The sequence below is a fragment of the Camelus ferus genome, chromosome 2 (genome assembly GCF_009834535.1).
Source record: "Camelus ferus isolate YT-003-E chromosome 2, BCGSAC_Cfer_1.0, whole genome shotgun sequence".
NCBI lineage: Eukaryota > Metazoa > Chordata > Mammalia > Artiodactyla > Camelidae > Camelus > Camelus ferus.
In genome coordinates, this window is record NC_045697.1 from 50,660,388 (window position 1) to 50,680,155 (window position 19,768).

A 19,768-nucleotide genomic window follows, 5' to 3' on the forward strand; every position below is an offset into this window, starting at 1 on the left:
GTAAGACATAATCTCTGTGAAGTAAAATATAAAACTGCAGTGAAAGCACATTTCTGGAGGCCCCGAAAGTCAGAAAACAGAATCTCTTCTGGACTCACTAGCTCTGCGTCAAGGGAATGTATTTTTAGCTTCTTAGATTTTAGTTTGTAACTACAAGTATATGACGGAAGGGTGAAGTGCTCCTGGGTACCACTGTGCAGAAGAGTTAAAAACCGAACTGTTCTGTATTTGCAACATGCCAGGCAGAAACAAGGTCCGAAGAGATGCAGTGAATGTAAAATTGATCACTTCAATCTACGATTTAAGAGATTCAGGAAGCGCCATACAGAAAAAGAATAAGGCAAGATTAATGTCTGTTGTGTGAAATCATTAAGGATTTTAGAGATGGAAAAGATATCAGTATAACTACCAACCAAGAAATTCAGAAACTCAAAGACTACTAAGCCAGCTGGACATCCCCGCTCCTTTGTCTACGAAACATGCCAATAACCAAAACAAAGTGTTTGAAACAAGAGACCACGTGTTTTTATGGCACCTTTCCTTGGGGCCTCAAAAGTCTTCCTGGATCACTCCACTGCACCTGCTGCAAAGATGGAACATTCTGGTGAACGCAGAGCACGTCCAAGGCGCCCGACTGGAGGCCGACGCACCTCCCCGCCGGGCCGCCAGGCCAAGTTCGGAGCCCAGGCAGGCCTCGCCCCCAGCCCCGCCGCGCCGAGCGACTGCCGTGGAGCCCCGGCCTCGCGCGCGAGGGCCTCGCCCGCGCCAGCTGCCGGCGCCCCGCCGCCCCTCCCACCGCCGGCGGCTTCGCACCCGGGTGCCCAGAATCCCGAGGAGGTCGAGCGTCCGGGAGCGCTCGTACCTCACACCGCTGCTCCGAAAGCCCCGGAACGCGCGTCCGGCCGCTCCCGGCGCCGGCGCGGCCAAGGGGGGCACCGCGCTCCCACCCAGCGCCGGCACTTGGCCTAGGCGGCCGCGGAGCAGCCGAAAGCCGCGGGCCGACACTGTCATGGCCGCGAGTCCCCGGCTTCTGGACCGAGGCGCCACCTCCCGCCGCTCCGGTCCCGCAGCGGCAGCCAGGCTCCGCCCCCACCCGGTACGCGTCCCAGCAGCAGCCGGGTGCCCGGGGGCTCCACGCAGGGGCGGGGTCAGGAGCAGAGCTCAGGGCCGGGGGCGGGCCCGAAGGAGCTCCGGGAGTGTCAGGGTGCGCGGCGGGACGCAAGCCGCGGGCGGGCCAGAGTACTGGCAGGTGCGTCAGGGAACTGGCGGCTTGCGGTGTGGCCCGGCGGCGACTCGGCTTCTCACCCACTGAGCACGCTAATGTTCCAGTAGCGAGGACACAGGGAAGGCGGCTAAACTAATTAGTTCAAGCAGCATCCCCCTTTTCTCCCAAACCAGCGCTCCACCCAGCAGCCTCCGAGGGTTCCTGGAATTTGATTTAAAGCAGGAAAAGTGTTTCTCACTCCCTTGTGAGACTTCGGGATACCTTGAGAGCCGGAGAAAGAAACACAAGTGTGAGTGTGTAGGAGTAAGAGGAGGACCTGGCTGAGCAAGGCCTGGATCTAAGGATTTCTATAGCTCTGCCTTTTCACCTCCACTTTGGTGAGAAAAGATTGGCCAATGTCTGTCACTTTCTAGAGTCTAGAGGCAGCGTAGGAACCTGCCTCATGCAGTGAATTTGTAGTGAGAAAACAAAACATCAGCTCCCTTTGAAAAAGTAAAAATCAGCCTGTCCGTTCATTATGCTGGGATATGCTAAAAGACAAACTGAGGCTTATTTTTAAATTTTAAGAGTTTATTTGAACAAAAACCAATTTGAATCGGGCAGCATCCAATTTACGAGATAGAAAGGAGTTCCAAGGGGCCTGTCTTTCATCAAATGAAAGACTTACAGGCAGAAGGGAGCAGGAACTAGGAAGCTATACTAGACAAATAAGCGGTTTGGTTACTTTCCTTTAGGGGAAAGCAGGGGTCTATTAGACATATTACCTAATTAGTGATTATATGAAGGAAACACAAGTAGTTTCATGCCCTTGAATTAAATACTGTTTTAAAAATGTTTTTTCTTGTAGTCCAATCTGAAGGGATAATGCAAAATACAGAAAAAGGGTGCACAAAATGAAAAATGTATAATTGAGAAAATAAAAAGTAATTTACATGTTAAAAATGCAGGATTATTTGTGAATTAAGTTTCATTAAATAAAAAGTAAAAAAAAAAAATCACTAGTAATACCTAGCAGTTTCTGTAGGCTTACTCTGTGCCAGGTCCTCTTCTGTGTCCTTAAAATAGATTGCCTCATTTAATCTTCACAATAGCTCTGGGAGGTAGAGTCTTTTATTGTTCCCATTTTACATATGATAAATTTGAACTTCAAAGAAATTAAAGAACTTGCCTAAAGCTACCAGTCTAGTAAGTGGTACATCTAAGGCTCAAAGAAAGGTACTTGATTCTGTAGCTGAAAAAAATGACAAACTTCTAATAATTCACGGGACAAAGACATGAAAAGGAAAATCAGAAAATAATTTTGAACTGAAGAAAAAGAGAACATATCAAAATTTGAGAAATGCAGCTAAAGCAGCATTTCTTTTAGAGAAATTCATAGCCTTACATGCTTATTTTAGAAAAGAGTAAAGGTCTAAAATCAGTGGTCTAAGCTTCTATCTTAACAAATGGGAAAAATAAGAACCGTTGAGCTAAAGATAAGCGCCAAATTAAATGGAAAACAGAAAAATGACAGAGGAAATCAATGAAATCAAAAGCAAGTTTTTGGAAAAGATCAATATAATTGATAAACTAATTAGATTAACTAGGGGAAAAAGAGGACTGCTGGGAGGCAGTGTATGGACTATTCACATTCCTGTGTGTCTTGCTGAGTGTCAAGACTCCAGACCCTGACCACTTTCTACTTGGGCCGTTTCTCAGGAGTCTTCATGCAGCCAGTAATTCTAAGAGATAAGGTAATGTCTCCCTGTGCCAGGGAGGATGCTCGCTTACTGCTTGCCCTAAAAGTGATGGACTCCTTAAACTCGGAATTCCTCTTCTGTGGGGCAACCCACTACGCAGGTAGGCTTCATCTGGTCCTCTACATCACTCTGTGGTACGTGGGGCAGGGAAACTTCAACAATGACACTGATACTCCAGCCACTTTTTTGGTCAAGTATCATTTGATCATATATGCAAGGGTTTATTTCTGAGTTCTCTATTCTATTCCATCATTCTATATGTCTGACCTATGCCAACACCTTCTCTTTGGATAACTGTGTCTCTGTAATAAGTTTTCAAATCAGAGAGTGTAAGACCTCCAACTTTGTTCTCCTTTTTCGAGATTGTTTTGGCTATTCAGGGTCTCTTGAGATTCCATATGAATTTTAGAACGGGTTTTTCTGCTTCTGCAAAAACTGACATTTGGACTTTGATGGGTATTTCATTAAATCTGTAGATTGCTTTGGGTAGCATTGGCATCTTAGCAATATTAAGTCTTCCAGTCCATGAACACAGGGTATCTTTCCATTTATTTGTATCTTCTCTGATTTCCTTCAGCAACATTTTGCAGTTTTCAGTGTAAAAGTCCTCCTTGGTTAGGTTTTTTCTAGTATTTTATACTTCTTGGTGCTATTGTAAATTGAAATATTTTCTTTATTTCCTTTTTGGATTTGTCATTTTTGGCTACTACTTTTGCTGTCACAAATTTCTTTGTCTCTGTCCAGGGGTCTTGTATCTTTTGTAAGTCTTCATGAAACTGTATAGGGCTAACTTACTAGATTGTAGATAGGGCACAATTAACTCCCTCACAAGGACACAAATTATCAATATAGGGAATGAAAATGGAATATCACCACAGATGTAAAGGTATTAAAATGTTAATAAAGTAATAATATAAAAAGTTTTAATGTAACATATGTGGCAACCTAAATAAAACAGACAAATTTATTTAAAAACACAAATCATCAAAAATTGACCCAAATTTGGGATTTGCAGATACTAACTACAATATATAAAATAGACAACAAGGCCCTATTGTATAACACCGGGAGCTATATTTAATAGCTTGTAATAACCTATAATGAAAAAGTATGAAAAAATATATAAATATGTGTAACTGAGTAACTATGCTGTACATCAGAAACTAACACAACATTGTAACTCAACTACACCTCAGTTAAAAAACTGACCCAAAAAGAGACTTAAAAATTGAATAACTCCATGAAAAATTTTTAAATGAAATTACTAATTAATTATCTTCTGATAAAGATTCTTCAAGCTTAGTAGGCTTCACTGATGATTTCTCTCAAATATTTAAGAAAGCAATGATAACAATCTTATGTAAATCTCTCAAAAAGTAGAAGAGAAAGGAGCCTTCCCAACTCATTTTATAGAGTCACCATTGCCCTGATACCAAAACATTACAAGAAAAGACACTACAGACCACTATCCCTCAACAACATAGTAACAAAAAATCTTTAAAATCAATAGCAAATTTAATAAAGCAATATATAAAAGGGTAATATGTCATGATCAAGTGGAATTTATCTGGTTCAACATTCAAAATTAATTAGTGTAATTTACCACAGCAACAGATTGAAGAAGGAAAAAGCAGTGATGATCTCAATAGATGTAGAAAACATATTTGATAGAATTCAACATTCATTCATGGAAAAAATTTAAAACTTGCAGAAAACTATCAACAGAGGAACATTCATCAAGCTTATAAAGGAAGTCTATGAATAACCCCAGCTAATGATGGGTTCACTTCATGGTGAAAGACGTCTAAGATGAGAATAAGACAAGGATTTCTGTTTCCACCGTTTCTATTCTGTACTGTTTGTCTGGGGCTGACTGCAAAAGGGTACGAAAGAACTTTGGTGGGTGATGGAAATGTTCTATATTTTGATTGCGGTATGGTACATGGACTGTATGTTTGTAAAAACTCACCAAATTACACGCTTAAAATGGGAACATTTCATTGTATGCAAATTATACCTCAATTAAAATTGATTAAACAAGGGGCCTAAGCATTTGTTGATTCGCCTTAGAATTAATCCACATCCCACAATAAGAAGCCGATATAGATAGATAGATAGATAGATAGATAGATAGATAGATAGATAGATAGATAGATAGATAGATAGACAGACAGACAGATAGATAATGGATAAATAGATAGACCTAGATATCACAGATACCATAGATCTGTCTGTCTATCCATTCATCTCCCATTGATGGGCCATAATTAATTTGGTCACTAGAGGGAGCTCGTATTTCATGAACCCCAAAGCTTGGCAAAGATTTGAAAAGCAGTGGACGTAAAGGCACAAAAAAGAATGAAGAGTATAAAAAGTTTTCATGAGCAGATCTGTAAGAAATTAGTAATAATAAAGTTGGTAAAACCTTTTTTGGCCATAATAATAAAGAAAATAAAAATGTTGCTTGTGGAAGAGATGAAGCTTCTTTCATTAGTGTATTTAAAAAGTAGACCTGATCCTGACTTTTATCTAGATGTTGTGAGCTGTTTAAACAATAACCTTGGAATTTTTTTTCAAATAAAGGTTATATTTTTTATTACAAAAGTTATACATGTTAATTATAGAAAATTTCAAAGTTAGAGTAAATTTGAATGAAAGAAGAAAAAGAGAAGAATCAAAAGTACTATTGTCAACATCCTCATAGCCTGCAAATAAGAATGCTATCAAAATCTGAGTGTATCGCCCCAGAGAATTTAGTGTACATATTATTTTTACTTGATTTTGATCACAAATAACACAAATTTTAACTACTATTTGATATCTTAACCATGAAAATGAAGTATAAATTAAATACTTGTACATAATGTAGAATGCTCATAATTACATTAACTATTTCTTTGAAGTTTTTAAAAATAGTGCTTATTAGTATTTAGTGGTCACATTAAAGTGTTGCTTGGTGACTAACTTTCTTAGGCAGGAAATTCTAATTGAGGGAAGGATTTGGGTTTTTTACTGTATAACCTTTTTACCATTCAAATTTTTATAATGTACATATATTTTTTTCTGCAGTAAATAAGTATAACCAGTTTACCTATTTGATGTGATAAGTTTTAGATTCTGATAGATTAGCAGCATATTGGGTGAAGTGTTATGGAATGACCATGACGGTAGATAAGATTTTGGAGCTCTCTCTGTTAGAAGAGTGTGACATTTTGAAAGAAGATTGGGCCAGTGCTTGGGCCAACTAACAGCATTTTGAATGTTTCATGGCATATCATGTGATGTGGGCAAATAATAAGAATTTTTATAAAGAACAAGGTGAGTAAGCCATTTGTTATGGATTGAATTTGTCGCCCCTAAAATTCCTATGTTGAAGTCATAACCTTCAGTACTCAGAATTCTTGTGTTGAAGTCTTAACCCTCAGTACTTATTTGGAGATAGGCTGTTTTAAAAGGTAATTAAGATAAAATGAGGTCACTGGGATGGGCTTTAATCCACTGTGACTGGTGTTCTCATAAAAACAGGCGATTAGGACACAGGCACATACAGAGGGAGGAGGATGTGAACATATGTGTAGAAGATAACCATCTGCAAGCCAAGGAGAAAGGCCTCAGAAGGAACCAACCCTAAGAACACTTTGATCTTGGACTTCTAGCCTCCTGAACTATAAGAAAATAAATTTCTGTTGGACACGCCACTCAGTCTGTGGTATACTACTTTGTTATGGCGGCCTGAGCAAATTAATACACCAGCTTAGCCCAGTGATATTGGCTTCAGGTGATAGACAGCCGTTGCAGGACCTCAAGTAAAAGAGTGACCAGATGAGATCTGCTCTTTCAGTCACTCTGCAGTGAGTAGGACTTATTGGACAGAACAGCCTGGGAGACTATTAGGAAGTTATGTCAATGGTCCTGCGAAAGCTGATGAAAGGCATAATTAGGGCAATTTCACAAGGATGGGAGAGGAGGAGTTTCACATGAGAGTTGTTAAGGGGATTGAGGTGCAGGATCCGGAACCCAGTTGGATGCAAAGCTAAAGGAGAGAGTCAGTCTGGACGAAACTAGGGCCCCTGGTTAAGACAGCTGAAGGAATTCTTTAGAAAGCAAAAGAAAAATAACATAGAAGCAGTGGATTTTCCAGATGAAATCTGCGGAGAACTAAATTACAGCGGATATATGTTAACATTGGCAGCAAGGAAAAAATACAGGAGAAAGGCGTAAGTCCAGATTAAGATCATATCACCCAATGATCCAATGAAAGGATGCTGGTTGATTGGCAAGGAGTGGCAGTCAGGATGTCTCAGATGGCCTGAAGTATTACTGCATCGGGGAAGAAATGCGCCTCACCCAGAAATGCACAGAGGGCATCTTTCTGGAGATTGTATGTCTCAGCATCCCACGAATCTGGGTGCAACCAGGGTGGAGCTGGCCTTGCTAACTAAAGCAGAAGCAATGAAAGAAAAGGGAGATAACACTCCTGGCGTCTTGCTTTGCCTCTGCCCTTATTGGGCTTTATAACCTTGGGCAAGTCAGTTGATTTCTCTTTGCCTCATTTCCTTTCACCAGCAGATCTGGGTGAAAATAAAATGATTGTTCTTAGGACACTTCATTAGCTAATTAATACTTGAAGGGCTCAGGAAGAGCCTCCTGCAGGAGGTAATCTATAAACTAAGAGCTGAAGAAAAGTAATGATTATCCAGACAACTGAGCTAGGGGAAGGGGAGGAGATAAAAGATGTTCCAGTTAGAGGCAACAATGTATGTAAGACCCTGAGCCCAAATAGAAAATGGTGTTTTCAGAGAACTGGGAAGTGATTTGATGTAACCAGAGCATACGGTTTCATGGGGAGAGTGTGAGAAAACTTAACCTGTAAGCCATTCAGTAATTTGCTCAAGGTCACATGGCTAATAAAGGTCTGATCTCTGGACTGGTCATGTCTGCACCAGGATTTGCACTGAAACTATGAATTGGGTACAACCTCCCTACATCACCATACAGACAGGAGAAGATCATGCTGAGGGTGACATGGGCCCAATATTTCTCAGCGTTGTCTAGGAGGTTATAGAGAAAACATTCACTTGAGCTTAAAGAGAAAATTAAAGGTAAAAATGTTAAAATGAGAATCATTAAGTGTATAGAATTAGGCTGCATAAGTCAGGAAGTAAAACAGTCAAATAATTCAACAGAGAATCTACTAACCTTTATTTCCACTCTAGTCTTCTGGAAAGAGAGAAGTCATCTCAAAGCAAATTTTGTGCCTGACCCAAAACAAAATTTTGATGATTGGTTTCTATTGTAAACTTGCTTACTATTCACTAAATAGAAACTCTGAACATCCGTAGTAATTGCATTTATTTTACAAACTAAACAAAACTCAGATCCAGATAAATTCAGTTTTTGAGGGGAAGGGGGAGATAATTAGGTGTATGTATGTATGTATTGGAGGTACTGGGGATTGAACCCAGGACCTCATGTGTGCTAAGCACAGGCTCTACCACTGAGCTATACCTGCCCCCTCACCATTCAGTTTTACATGGACTTAACAGGGGGGTGCATTTTGTTATATACTACCCAGAAACTCGAAGAACTGCTCTGTCTATGCCTCTTCCCTGGAGCTCTGACCCATGGAAGATTACACTGGTTTATTATAAGATTTTCTCTGTTCTCTGTGTTCTGTGTTTTACCGCAAGGTGACAAGGTGTGGAATTATTTCTGTTCACCCTACATGTGGTTTGTTGGGTTCCTGAATCTGGGGCTGCGGTCTCTGATGGCCATGGACGTGCACCACTCAGAGCATCCTCCAGTAGAAGGTGCTGCAGGAGCTCAGCTGATGTCCCAGTGTGGCAGCTGGCTTAACAGTGCCCTCTTCTCTGGTGGCGTTCCCGTCTCGATATTGTTTCTGTATGCTTCTCTGCTGGTCTTCCCTGCACCTCCCCAATGCTCTTCAATCCTTGTCTCAGGCTCTGCTCTCATTATCCCATTTCTACTTAGTGATTTGTCAACTCTGCTAGAAGTTGAACCTTTAGCAACACTGTGTTGGAGTTCAAGGATTTCCTCCAAAGGGGGTAAGTGAAGGAAGGAAATTTTGCTCAGATATTTTCCTAGTTAATATACCTATGTTTTGATCTACATAAGACAACTTATAGTCCTTTTAATCATTTACATGTTTACTTGGAATAATAGGTCATGTCACATTACATAAGAGGTATAGTTGCAACTCATTCAAATCTATAGCAAAGCTTTTGTTTCAATATCAATCTATTTAAGAAGAAAAAAATTTGCCTGAAAACGCCTTGGTATATATTGTACCTGTCTTTATCTTTTTGATAATGATCATCACCCATACATCCTCAGGAGCCAAGAAAATTGATTTTCTATCTTTCAGTGTGACTCTAAAAGGAGACTATTCGGATTACTAAAAATGGGAGTACTGCTTTTAAAAAAAATGCTTTACTTAATATTCCAAGGTAATTTAATGTTACTTACTGAGTTTGTAAAAGCAACTACAAAATATATGTATTTAAAAACAAATTTGTCTCAGATATCACACTAACCATATATTTAGGTTACAATATTCTATATGTACTACCACAATTTTATGCCATTGACCACAAATAATGTCAGTTCAAATGGAAGATAGGACCTTGTCAGCAATAAACCAATCAGAAAGCATTTCTTACTATGTATGTAATATGTACATAATACATGTAATTCCATGTACAAGGTTCTGTGTTAGGTTTGGTAATCTACACATGTATCTCCCAAGCTGACATCATAGAATGTTTACCATATATTGTCTAGTATTATGTCTCTGGTAGTCTTTGTGGTCTATTTCTGTTTGTTTGCTTGCTCTACTTCTAGAATCTCATTAAGATCTTATTTATTATTGGGAAGAGAGAGCATACATTGTTCAAATCACGGGAAAGTATTCTGTGTCCTACTTAAGCCCCCATTAATTCTGAAGTTGTCAACTGCTGTTCATAGGCCCCAGGGCTCTACCTGCATCTCCATGTTTCCTCAGAAGTTTGTTAGGTTCAAAATGTGGCCATCTCACCATAGTTTGAACTCAGAGTGGAAATTCCAGGATTTAAAAGTAATATAATTCAATATTAACTTGTGATTTAAAAAGAAACTCTTAAGAAATCATCGATAAGGGGAGGGAAATAGCTCAGTGGTAGAGTGTGTGCTTAGCATGCACAAGGTCCTGGGTTCAGTTCCCAGTATCTCCATTAAAAAGAGAAAGAACTCATTAATAGGCGTTTCCTTTCTTAACCTCAGAAAGCTATAAAATATCCACAGTAAATATTATACCTAGTGGTGAAATGTTTAAGAGGTTTATTGAGAACGAAACAAGAGAACCTGCTATGATCCTTCATTCAAGCTTATACTGAAATGTTTAACTTGTGCAGGAAGGTTAGAAAAAATGGAACAGTCACTAGTAGCAGATGACATAATTATCTCTGTAGAAAACGCAAAATAATTTACAGATTCATAAGGAGAAGGCTGATGGATACAAAACTAATTTACAAAAATCAGAAAATGCAGTTTTAAAGACAACATTTACAATAGCATCCAGACGCAAAAGTCTCTGGAAGTAAATGTTATTCAAAGACCTCACTTTCTGGACCACATCAAGGTCACAAATGTAAGATTTTCTATTTTAAAGGTGCATCAAATATCCCTACTCAAACTGATCTATAATTCAAAACACTTTCATTCAAAATCCACATATTGACAAACTGATTTTAAGATGTATATGAAAGAACTAAGAAGAGCTAAGACATTCCTAAAGAAGAAAAATGATGTTGGGGGACTTGCCTTTACACTTATCAAGAGTTTTTGTAATGCTACAGTGGTAAAGATGGTATGGTTCTGATGTCAGATAAATATATTGATCCATGGGGGAAAAAAAAGAAAAAAAACAGAGTCCAGAAACAAACCCTTACTTTTACTTCTCTTGATTTATGACAGAGATTGGGAAATGATGGACTTTTTTTTTTTTATAAATAGTACTGGGACAATTGGTTATCCATATGTGAAAAGTAAAAATTGACTTTCTATTCATATCATAGAGAATAATCAATTCTGAGTTCTGAATACAAAAGATAAAACTATCCAATTTTTAGAAGTCAATACAAAAGATTATTTTTATGACTTTGAGCATAGCTATTAAAAAGTTACATTATAAAAATCTGTTTTACAATACCACAGATACAACTTTTTGCCATACATATGGTGACAAATGATTCATATACAAAATATATGTTTTTTAAAAAACTTTTATGAAATAGCAAATGGGATAACAGAAAAAAATTGACAAAAGAAATACAATTTCACAGAGGATCAAATCCAAATAGTTTATATGCATATGAAAAGATATTCAGTCTCACTTGTAATAAAGGAAAAGCAAATTAAAAGCACAATAAGATACTGTTATACAGTAATTTGATTTTCCACAATTTAAGAAGTCTGACAATTCCAAGTACTGGCCAGTAGGTGGAGGAAGAGGAACTGTCATGAGTTGCCTGCAGGTGGAATTAATCAGTACTACCATTAGGAAAATAGTGTTACTTGGCGAAGTTGAAGATGTGTAAACTGTATGAGCCAGTAATTCCCCTCCTACATATATATTCTAGAGTATCTCTTACACATGTGTAGCTGGAGACGAGTACAAAAATGCTGCATTTTTCTTAATAGCAAAACGTTAAGCAACCCAAATTTAAGTCAATGTAGCCCACCACTATATTGGATTAACAATTCAAAATTGGTAGAAATGATTAAGGAGAAATCACAAAAGAGATTTCACATCTAATTATCATGTGAATAAATGTTCATTGAATGAAACAGTTAATTTTCTGCTTATATTGCTTATCCTGATGACAATAAAAACCTAAGGAATGGGTTTTTGATCTAGCATGTCTAACACTGTTCCATTGTAGTAGCTCAGTAATGCATGTTTATTATGACATTGGCTAACGATTTACAGTTTTTACTTCACTTAAAGTCAAACAAAAAGTCTCTTTAGATCTAGTTCTTCTTTTATGAAACTTCCAATAGATAAAAGAAAAAGAAAAATGTCTATGAGGTTACAGTAGGCACCTCTGTTTTCAGACCTTGGTGGATGCAACACTATAGTAGGCTTTATGCACTGCAATCTCAAGATTAATTTTTATTGCTTTCTCTCTCTTTGTTGAAGAATAAAACAAGAAGCTTATCAAAGGAGTATTTGTCAGTTTTAAAATAAGTCAATAGGGAAGTAGAATTTATTTTTCTAGTTTATTTTATTTGGGAGGGATGGGGAGTGCAGAATGTAATACGTTTGTTAAAAGAGAGAATTTTGCCTTATTATTTCCTAGGGGTGGAGCTATGAAACTTTGAAGGATCCAATGCCATTTTCAGTTAATGATAATTTGAAGAATATTGTCATGAGGAAGTCTGTACATCTTTTGAAAAATTAATATGGAAATTAATATGCTTTACTATGTCTTTGCCTTTTATGTCCACTTGCATGATCACATTTAAAGTCTTAATGGAATCTGCTGTCTATTGATAAATTAATAATTCCTGTCCTACCAAGAGTATGTTAAGTTTCAAAGCTGTAATGACTAAATTACTAACAGTGAAATATGAGCTCAAATTCTGTTAATTGTTCTATTAAATGGCCTTGGTTATGTCATATTCAACACATTTTTTCTGCATCAATAAACAAACCACTTAACTGAATAATTAATACAATTGTTGACACAGGGCCACTTTACAGATAACCTCAATAATCAGAATATCTCATTTGCTTTCATTGAAGAAGATAACATTGAATTGAGTCTGTAAAGATGAATATACATATATAAGTATAACTGAATCACTTTGCTGCACACCTGAAACTAACACAGCATTATAAATTAACTATACTTCAATTAAAAAAAAAGACGAATAGAAACTCAGCGTTAAGAGAAAGAACTGATAAACACTGTAAACAGAATTATGCTTCAAGAGGTACAGCTTTGTGACAGGGAATGACATATTAGGAAATAAGTCTCAACATGTATTTAGATTAAAATGACTGTAACATTCAACTGACTGCTGGGTTCTTGGCCTTCATGCCAAGCAAAAAACTGCCACAATGAATCAGAAACACTATTCAGACATGATCTTAAATTCCTTGAATTTCAATTGTCTATGCACCACGTGGAGGTGATCAAATTATGTGCTATCAGAGCTTTGATTCAATGCCAGATTGATAGTATATTTAATTTGTAGTAAGCTCTAAATTCTTAATATTGTAAGATGATCAAATCTTCAGGTTTATAAGATCATCTACCACATTACCATGATCTTCCAGCTGCTCAGAGGGCTATATGCATAAATTTGTAAGTTACTTTAAATACTCCATTTTGACCTATGTCTTATATTTCTCTCCTCAAAAATAATTATTTATTCTGACATAGATACCACACATTGTCCTAAAAGTAACCACCATTTGTTGCGTTTTGCTTTATGCCAGTGCTGCTTTACATGCTTGTGGTGTATATTCTTGAAACCTTTCAACAATGTTACAAGGCATGTTTTTATTTTACTGATGAGGAAATTGAAACTCAGAGGAGGTAAATAATCTGGCAAGGTCACAAAAAGAGAAAGGTAATTATTTTTTTCTTTCAAATGTGTTTGGCCAATGCCCATAACTTTGCTTTAGTCCACCCTGCAGTGGCCCACAGTGAGGGGTCTGGGAAGAAACCTGAGAAGCAGAGGGAATTGGTGGTTCTACAACGTGCCGTGCTCTAGATGATGCTAGAGTCAGAGGTCAGCCACAGTCCTCTGAGGGTGATGTGAACTGGACTAATGTTCAAGAACCTTGCTTCTCTTTCTTCTTCTGTGTCAGCTGTATTAGGGCACTGGCTGGGTGGTTCTGTGCATGTGTAGGTTTTGTGGCCCACTGAGCAGATTTCTTTGAGCTCTAACTTGCTGTTCTGGGTGCAAGTCCATCTGATCTGTTCATGACGGCCCTGATCATCTCGTTTTCTTTTCACAGGACTCCTAAAAGTAAAAGGCACACCCCTAATCATCTGCTGCTACCATTCTGAAAGCAGAGGATAAAATGTTTCCACAGAGGTACCACACACAGGTGAAGATAAAGTTCGGGATGTGAGCTGGTGGACTTAATAAGGCACTTGCACAAGGGCTCTGTTTTATGGGAAATATAGAATAAAACAGGACTCTTACCTTGTAATTTTCCTGTTCCAGCAGAGAAAACATTTCCCCATCTTGCTATTACAGAACCTCCATCTCTCCTCTCTCGCACATCTGGCTAATTTCTGAAAGTCTCTGGAGGATATCTCAAGAGAACTCTCAAATAAGTAATCATAATCATGGAGTGGGATCACCCATTATTCCTTTTCTTCTGCTCTGGCTCCTTTGCCCAGGAAACTTCTGGCACTGCTGCCATTATGGTATCCTGCTGGCTTCTCAAGTTCAGCTGGTAATACTGTGTCACACTGTTCTAACTGATCTGCTTATGCAGAGAACATCTCTTTCCTGCCATCATCAACCTGTGACCATCCTTTCAAATACCTGTCTTCTACTTCCTACCTTATTGTTCCTAGTGGAGGGCTGCCTTCTTCTCCAAAGACTTCCAGACATGGTTCTGACTCTTGACATTTATGCTTGCTCCAGGACTGCGTTATTATCTGTGAGAGCAAGCCAGAGGACCAACGATAAATGCAGACCCAGATCTTCCTCCTCCTCTTCCAATCATTCATGTCTTCCCTCTAGTTATGTAATAAATATATTTTTGTTCTCTGAAGCTTTCTAGTAGCAATCTGGAGAAAATACCTAAATCTGCTTCTTCTTAACTGACAAACATTAATAATAGTTGCATTTATTGAATATTAGCCAGTCCTGATACCATTTTGGCTCCATCCACAATCTCCAATTCCCCTTCTATAACATAACATTCATTAACCTAATCAAAATTGCTTTTGGCACTGAAATCCAAATACCCTGTGGAAGTTTGAATGATAGCTCCCCAGAGATACCCTTGTCTTAATCCCCGGAAACTGAGAACATGTTATCTTCCATTTTAGAAGGACCTTTACAGATGTGATTAAATTACAGACCTCACAATGGAAAGATTATCCTGTGTTACCCAGATGGACTGATAGAATCACTAAGATTCTTACAAAAGGGATGCAGAAAAAGTCAGAATCAGACAGAAGGTGATGTGACAGAGCAGAAGGACAGAAAGTGTCAGGTAAGGAGAAATTTTCCTCTACCCTTGTAAATTCTTCTGGCTGATCTAAGATTTAAGTTGACATAAGACAGATTAAGAGAAGAAAGTCAAACAAAAGTTTAATAATACATATCATGGGAGAGACACAGGAAAACCAAGTAAAATGGCCAAAGTCCTCGCCTTAAATACCATCTTCAGCTAAAGACAAGAGAGGATGTTAGGGGTAATGGTCTGAGACTTCAAGGGGGGAAAAGGCAATTTACCTGGAGATGGAAAAGCAAATGTTTGGTAAACAATACTTACTGGGCCTTGCAGAGACAATGGGACAGAGTGGACTCTGATCTCAAGGCCCTGACTAGAGTTTCCCCCACCACTCCTGGCCCATTTTCTTTGCAGATATCTCTGGTGATATCTCTATTATGAGAACAGGTCCTTTATCTAAATTACTTTAGGCAAGTAAGAGGGAAGTAACAAGAAAAACTTTTTGAGCCTTCTGTTTATTAAAAATAATCAGAAAAGAGATACGTTTTGCTGCCCTAAAAAAGAGACTTGAAGAGGCTATGTTGATAGCTTTGAAGATGCAGGAAGATGACTGTGAACTATGGAGTATAAATGGCCTCTGCTAACTAAATCGATCAGAGCAATGGAGTCCCCTCGGGCCTCCAGAAGGAGATAGCCTTGTGGACACCTTGACTTTAGCCCAGTAGAACAAATTTTGATTTTCTGACCTCCAGAACTGTAAGAGAATAAGTCTGTGTTCTTTAAAACTACTAAATTTGCAATAATTTGTTGCACCAGCAATAGAAAACCCAAGTGCTGGGTATTCAGGGGAGGGGGAAAAGGTTAAGGAGTAAAAAAGAAATCTAAGCAAGAAATTTTTGTAAAAAGCTTTATTTTCATGTTATTTGTAAAAATACATCAAAAAAATATTTAAACTTCTCTATTCCAAGAGAGAGAGAGAAAATCATTGCATAATTAACACTACACAAGGCATTATGCCTTACAAGGAAGACATAAAATGTCCAAGGGATATTCAGAATACTGTCTATTTAAAAGCTTCAGCATCAGAAATGTTGACCACATGCTATGAAATTGTTTCAATAAATAACAACTGACAATCTTCTCATCAGGACAGATAATAATGTACACATACATTCCCCTAACTTAACAGTGATCTATTTGCTTGGATTCCCCCACTATTGTTTCCAGCCTTTACCAAAGTGGATGGTACAGTATGGTACCCCCTAGCCACTCCCCCCCAAGTAGTTTAATGAATGAACATTTAAAACATAGCATCTTCAAATTAAATAATAGAACTGAACTTTGAACATAAAAATTATCTTTTTAAATAACAGTACAGAAAATTGCCAAACACATTCATATCTTTAAATATTAGATAGAACATCAATATACAAGCTTTGAAAAATAAATAAATACATACAAATAAATAGAAAACTCTCATAAGAAATAGCCAAACACATTAAATGCAGTCTAGGTGGCCCCAGGAGCTATTCCTTTCTCTTCATTCACTCCAATTCCACTAGGGCTCAGCAGTAGCCAGTAAGCTTCCTCTTTCTCTCCAGATCAGTTGGTGCTGCCCCTGTGATGAGAAAATAGTTACTGTTAGTAGGACTCAAAAAATTGACCTCATAGCCTTATACCAAGTAGTTGCTACCTAGACCACTGCTGCCTTGTGTGGCAGAAAATGCCAGGCTCCTAGATGCCATTTAATTAGGAATAAGGAGCCTGTGGTCACAATCTTATTATTAGCTTCAAAAAAAAAACAGAAAGCAATGGAATTAAAAAAAAAAAAAAGTACATGCATGACATCACTTAAGCCTGATAGCAAACCCCGTGCAGTCGCTGCTATTACTTTCCCCATGTTATTGAGACTTAAAGAGGTTAAATACTTTCCTTGGGGTTACAGGAACAATAAAATGTGGAAACTAAACCTATGGGGTGGGGGTTGGTTTTCACTGCAAAGTCCTCCCTCTTCACCACTAAGCTTGAGAGGTGTGTGTTGCTCAAAACCAAGGGTTCTACTTTTCAGGTCTGAAACCCATAGGAGACAGACCTAAACAATATCTGTTCCTTAATGCGTAGGCAGCATTTTAGCATCATTGGCTAAATCTACTTAATCTTTCAGGAACATACATTTACCCACATTCACCGGGGATGGAGAGGGGGATGAGGCACTGGAAATATCCTTCTGGCGCCAGAGCAGATTCATGACCTTAATGGCAAATTTAATTGTGAAATAATAATGATTTTCAGCCCTGCAGCTAAACCCTAAGGTTCTCTGATACAGTTTTCAGAAGGTAATATGTCTGTATTTGTGACCAATTGCTCTAGCCGTACGTGCAAATATAAACCATAACTCACTTGTTTAGCATCTTGTCGACTATTTTCTTAACCATGGGGGCTGCGGGGTTGAGACAAGCTTCCTGGCCATTCTTGAGAGTGGCTCTGCAGAGAGAGGGGAGACCACGTGAGGCCGGAGGTCGGGCTGGGGGTCAGGGTGGGGGGACAGGGAGGGTAGCGGTGACAAGGACCGCAGCAGCGGCGGCACTTACATGACTTCCGTTTGGCCACAGTGGGGTCCCGGGGCCGTCACCTTCACGCTCTGGATGTTCTTGAAGTGAATTCCCTGCAAGGTCTGCAAGCAGTGGCAGCGCAGTTCGGTGACCACAGGCACCCCTGCAGAGAGAGCAGACTCGGTTAGGGGGCCGTCCGGGGATGGGCGCCCAGCCACCCGCCCACCCGCCCCGGCGATGCCGGGCGCCGCGTCTCACCTGCTGCGCGCCGGCCGGCGGCCACCAGGAGCAGGAGCAGCAGCGCGGCGCGGAGGAGCCGGGGGGCGGCGGGGGTCGCGGTGCGGGCCATGGGGCTCAGCTCGGAGGGTCTCTGTCTGCGGCGGTTGAGCTGGCGAATCGGATTCTGTGACTCCCCGGGGCGGTCGAACGCCTTTTATCCTGATGGGACGGGAACCCGCAGCCCCAGGCAGGGAAATCCCCTGACGCACGGGTCGTTCCGCGGTGCGGAAGGAAGACGCGGCCCCGCCCGGGCCCCGCCCGCCCCACTCCCGCATAATCCGGGGACCCCGGGGTGTGGCCTCCCCACGGGGGAATGAGTCGCCGTGCAAGATGTGGTGTCAGACCTTAGAGACAGGTGTCGTGATGAACGTTAGTTATTAAGATTGGGGGAATTAAGGAGAGAGAGGAGGGGAAAATCAGAGAGAACTGATTTTCCATGTGTTACTTACGCATTAAGAACCTTGGGACTTGATTTTACTCGTATTTGCATAAATAACAGTTAAAATACATGCCACCTCAAATTATACATAAGGAAGTTCCCCTACTTCGTGGTATTTTGAAAGCACGAATAAATCACACTTTGTGTCATATCGTCTCGCACTGGTGACGGGATGACAAACATCAAAAGTTTAATTCAGTGTTTAAAATAGAACATAGTGTCGTGTTGTAATCCTACCCCTGTGAAATTCTGGAACTTCCAGAGCTCGAGTAAATCCACGAATACCACCTTTTTGGTATAGAGGGTGTTGATTAATCCATGAAATGAGGGGTTGGTGGTCATTTGGAGCTGCTCTGAGAGGGACAGCTGCGTTGGGCTCACGGGTCCACGGTTTCCAGTTTTGTCCAAGCACAGAATAGGTCATAGGGACCGGAAGCAGTTGTCTAACGTGAGTAGTAGCGCCCTTTGCTCGCCTAAGCAGCAGAAAAACGTGCTCCTGTAAAGTATCTAAGAGCTAGATCATGAATCTAATTTCATTTCCTTGTTTTATGGCTACAAATCTCATTTCATTTCCAAGTTATATGGACTTTCCTGCTTCCAGTGATCTGATTTCCTCTCTAGAGAAATAATTGCAGTCATATTTTATTTCTACTGCTTTCTAATAAGACATTTCAAGCTGGTAACTGGAGCCTTTGTCATTGCGTAGTTATTTTTCATTCTTAGTTTTAATGTCCTTTCTTGGATTATACTCAGATAGGTTTCAGATGGTTTAGGAGTGATTCTGGATGCAGATCTGTGAGAGGGGTGGGGATACCCACCAGGTGGGAAGCATGAGCAGGGAAAGGATGCTGGAGAGGTGGGTGAAGGCACAGAGAAGGACTCTGCCCCATATGCCAGGATAGGAATTACAGTGCTCCCGATAACTGACATGACATTTAACCTGTCTGTGCCTTAGTTTATCTGTAAAATGGAAATTAAAGGTACTTTCCACTTCAACAGGTTGTTATGATGAATAAATGTGTAAACATTTGAAAATACCAGTACATATTAAAAGCTATAAATAATAAATAAATTAATTAATTAAATAGAAGTTGCTTTTCCATATTACTAAACTGAAACTAACCTGGGGATAAGATCTTCATACAAAGAGAACAGAATTATTGCAAACAAAACAAAACAAACAACAAAACCCCACAAAATCCTACAGCATAAAATATTTATTTTTTTTTTCTTAAGAGAAAACTTAGAATGTTTTGTTGTCTAGTTTAATTGTTGGGTAATTCTATAATTCTAGTTTTAGTCATTTCAACTACAGAATGTGAATAAAGT

The 19,768-nt window shown here is 39.4% G+C and overlaps 2 protein-coding genes across 9 annotated transcripts in view; both read right to left on the bottom strand.

Moving 5' to 3' along the window:
* The window catches only part of MTHFD2L (methylenetetrahydrofolate dehydrogenase (NADP+ dependent) 2 like), a 115,144-nt gene extending 113,937 nt beyond the window's left edge, over nucleotides 1-1,207 (bottom strand). For 2 of the 8 annotated variants that reach the window (XR_004311967.1, XM_032457996.1), the window contains exon 1: nucleotides 863-1,207. Coding sequence is in view for 5 of the 8 variants with exons in the window: in XM_032457996.1 (XP_032313887.1) it covers nucleotides 863-1,011 (149 nt within the window). In the remaining 3 variants the exon portion in view is untranslated. Of the gene's footprint in view, nucleotides 1-535; nucleotides 584-862 lie in introns of all 8 variants that reach the window. The other 6 variants (XM_032457995.1, XM_032458003.1, XM_032457997.1 and 3 more) reach the window with 5 other exon arrangements.
* Nucleotides 1,208-16,062: 14,855 nt separating this feature from the next.
* Nucleotides 16,063-18,227, bottom strand: LOC116657068 (growth-regulated protein homolog gamma-like). The gene is made up of 4 exons (XM_032458072.1): nucleotides 17,980-18,227; nucleotides 17,761-17,884; nucleotides 17,570-17,653; nucleotides 16,063-16,787 (listed from the first exon to the last, which is right to left on the bottom strand). The coding sequence occupies exons 1-4, from the start codon at nucleotides 18,068-18,070 to the stop codon at nucleotides 16,772-16,774; spliced, it is 315 nt and encodes a 104-aa protein (XP_032313963.1). The 5' UTR covers nucleotides 18,071-18,227; the 3' UTR covers nucleotides 16,063-16,771.
* Between the last annotated feature and the right edge of the window lie 1,541 nt (nucleotides 18,228-19,768).